Raw genomic sequence first — 2,128 nt, 5'->3', positions numbered from 1 at the left:
TTTGAAAATTAAAATAATTTAATTTAATTTAGAAAACCAAATTATAAAAACTTGTTTTTGTTTTTTAAAGGAAAAAATAAATAATAGAAACAATATTTTGACCGGCTGCTTTCCAGCTTAGCAATAACAACAGCGCCCGCACAGTCCCTTTGACAACTGATATTTTAAAATTTAATGCTTAGATCAAGGTTCCAACGACACAACTGAAATTCTGCGACTCATACAATCTTTAAACCAAAAATATTTATACGCAACATTTCTCAAATTTTCTCTTTCTTTAGTTGACTAGTCTATGTGAAGAATACAGAACGCAACTCTCCACAGCCTTACACTAAAACGCCATAAAACCTATCTACAGATAGACGAAATGCCCCAAACCCTTAGCGGGATGATTGTTCACCATCTCTCCTCCAACTGAGGACGCCGCTGACGTCAAAGACGCGGCACCAGCCGACACATTATTGCCATTCAAATCATTGGCAGCCTGTGCTGTCAACGTGCCCTCCACCGCATTGCTATTGCCATTGCCGTCAGTGAGCATGCGCGTGGAGCGCGCTACACAGACGCTTTGTGGACGTAGCCGCGTGCAGGCGCTCGTATCAAAGCGTCCATTCAACTGAATATCCAGCAGCTTTTTGTCATTGCCGAGTGCGGAGAAGCTATGCGAAGCTGTGCGTATTTCGCGTATATTATACACTGGGCTATAGCTTGGCAGATGCATTTGTAAGGTTTTGGTCGTGGCACAACTACTGCTACTCGAAATGCTGTTCGAACGCTGTAATTGCATCATCATTGACGAATTTTTATGACAAAATTCGCATGATTTAAATGTATTGCGACACTTCGGACACACATCGATGGCGGCGACGGCTTTTGACTTCAATTGCGGTTGTATTGGTACGACGGAGAGTGTGGAAGGCGTGCGTCGCATACCGTTTGAACCCTCAGAGGATGTGTCCGATGAGCCAGAGTTGGATGAGGCGCCGTCTTCATCTTCATCGCTAGCCATTAAACTGTGTAGATCGTCGGTTAGAGACTCGATGGATATATCTAAGAGGCTGGTGTCATCCTCCAATGAGGAAATGGTGCTATTAGCATCAAAAGACTTGCTGTTGTTGTTGTTAGTGCCGTTGCTAGTTAAACCATTGAGCGTGGCTAGCAGTTGGCGGCGACGATTGTAGTTCGGATTGCGACGTACCAGAAAATGGCAGGTTTCACCACGACGCATGCGTTCGGATTGAGCACGTAGCGGTATGTCGTCGGGATGCAATTTACGTTGATATTCCTGACCGGGGCAGACCTAAAAGAGAAGTAAAAGATTTAGCATAAAACTCAAGACTTTAATTCAACACTCAAAAATGGAGCACAAAAATTCCATGGGTTTGTTTTTTTTAACAATAAACATGGGCGAAATTACTTACTTCGTATATAGAGAACTGTTCGACGGGTTCCATGGAGTTGTAGCAAGAAAGCAACAGTTGTAGTAACTCATCCGATGTTGTTTCCTCGGAGATAACTAAAGATTTATATTGTGAGGAGGGTTGTAGGGCGGAAGTGTGTACGCGAATTAAGCCACCTGGCTTTAATTGCAAGCAGAATCTGTAAGTTCAAGAACTATATATAAGCCAAAGTGCTCATAGTAGCTTTCTAACATTACAAAACTATAATTTTGAAATAGAAAAATTTATAATTTTCAATTTCTTCTCACCTTGACTCGCCTTTCGGGTGACATGCTTGTAGTATAGCCGGTCGTGTATCATCATCTAACACGAGTATGGTCTTCACACCAGCACGTCGCACCGATACTTCCATAGAGAGATAGAAGAGACGTGGATCGCGATGACGCATTTTCAAGCTGTACAAAACAACAAAAAAAGTTTAATTTAGTATAGCTGACTTAAAAGGTTTTAGTAAAAGCTTACCGCCTGAGCAACTGTGTTATAACTTCCTTGCTGGTGGTGTCCCATTGTATGCCTAGTGTTTTATATTCGATATCGATTTTTAGACAATTCGTAAAAACTTTAATGGTCGTCTGGAAAAAAGAAATAAAGTTTTAATTTTTTTTTTTAGTTAGTTTTGATTTTAAATTAAATTTTAATTTTAGTTTTGATTTTAATTTATTTTTATT

The 2,128-nt window shown here is 40.4% G+C and overlaps 1 protein-coding gene across 1 annotated transcript in view; it reads right to left on the bottom strand.

The window, feature by feature from the left end:
- Positions 1-48: 48 nt before the first annotated feature.
- LOC108967783 overlaps positions 49-2,128 on the bottom strand; it is a 104,439-nt gene continuing 102,359 nt past the window's right edge. The window contains exons 2-5 of the mRNA XM_018931411.1: positions 1,923-2,032; positions 1,709-1,855; positions 1,422-1,599; positions 49-1,300 (exon numbers count right to left, since the gene is read on the bottom strand). Coding sequence (XP_018786956.1) covers positions 353-1,300; positions 1,422-1,599; positions 1,709-1,855; positions 1,923-2,032 — 1,383 coding nt within the window. The 3' untranslated portion in view covers positions 49-352. The remainder of the gene's footprint in view (positions 1,301-1,421; positions 1,600-1,708; positions 1,856-1,922; positions 2,033-2,128) is intronic.

The sequence above is a fragment of the Bactrocera latifrons genome, unplaced genomic scaffold (assembly GCF_001853355.1).
Source record: "Bactrocera latifrons isolate USDA-ARS-PBARC rearing strain unplaced genomic scaffold, ASM185335v1 scaffold_2, whole genome shotgun sequence".
Classification (NCBI taxonomy): Eukaryota; Metazoa; Arthropoda; class Insecta; order Diptera; family Tephritidae; genus Bactrocera; species Bactrocera latifrons.
The sequence above is the reverse complement of the archived record's forward strand: the minus strand, read 5'-3'. Positions and strand labels throughout refer to the sequence as shown.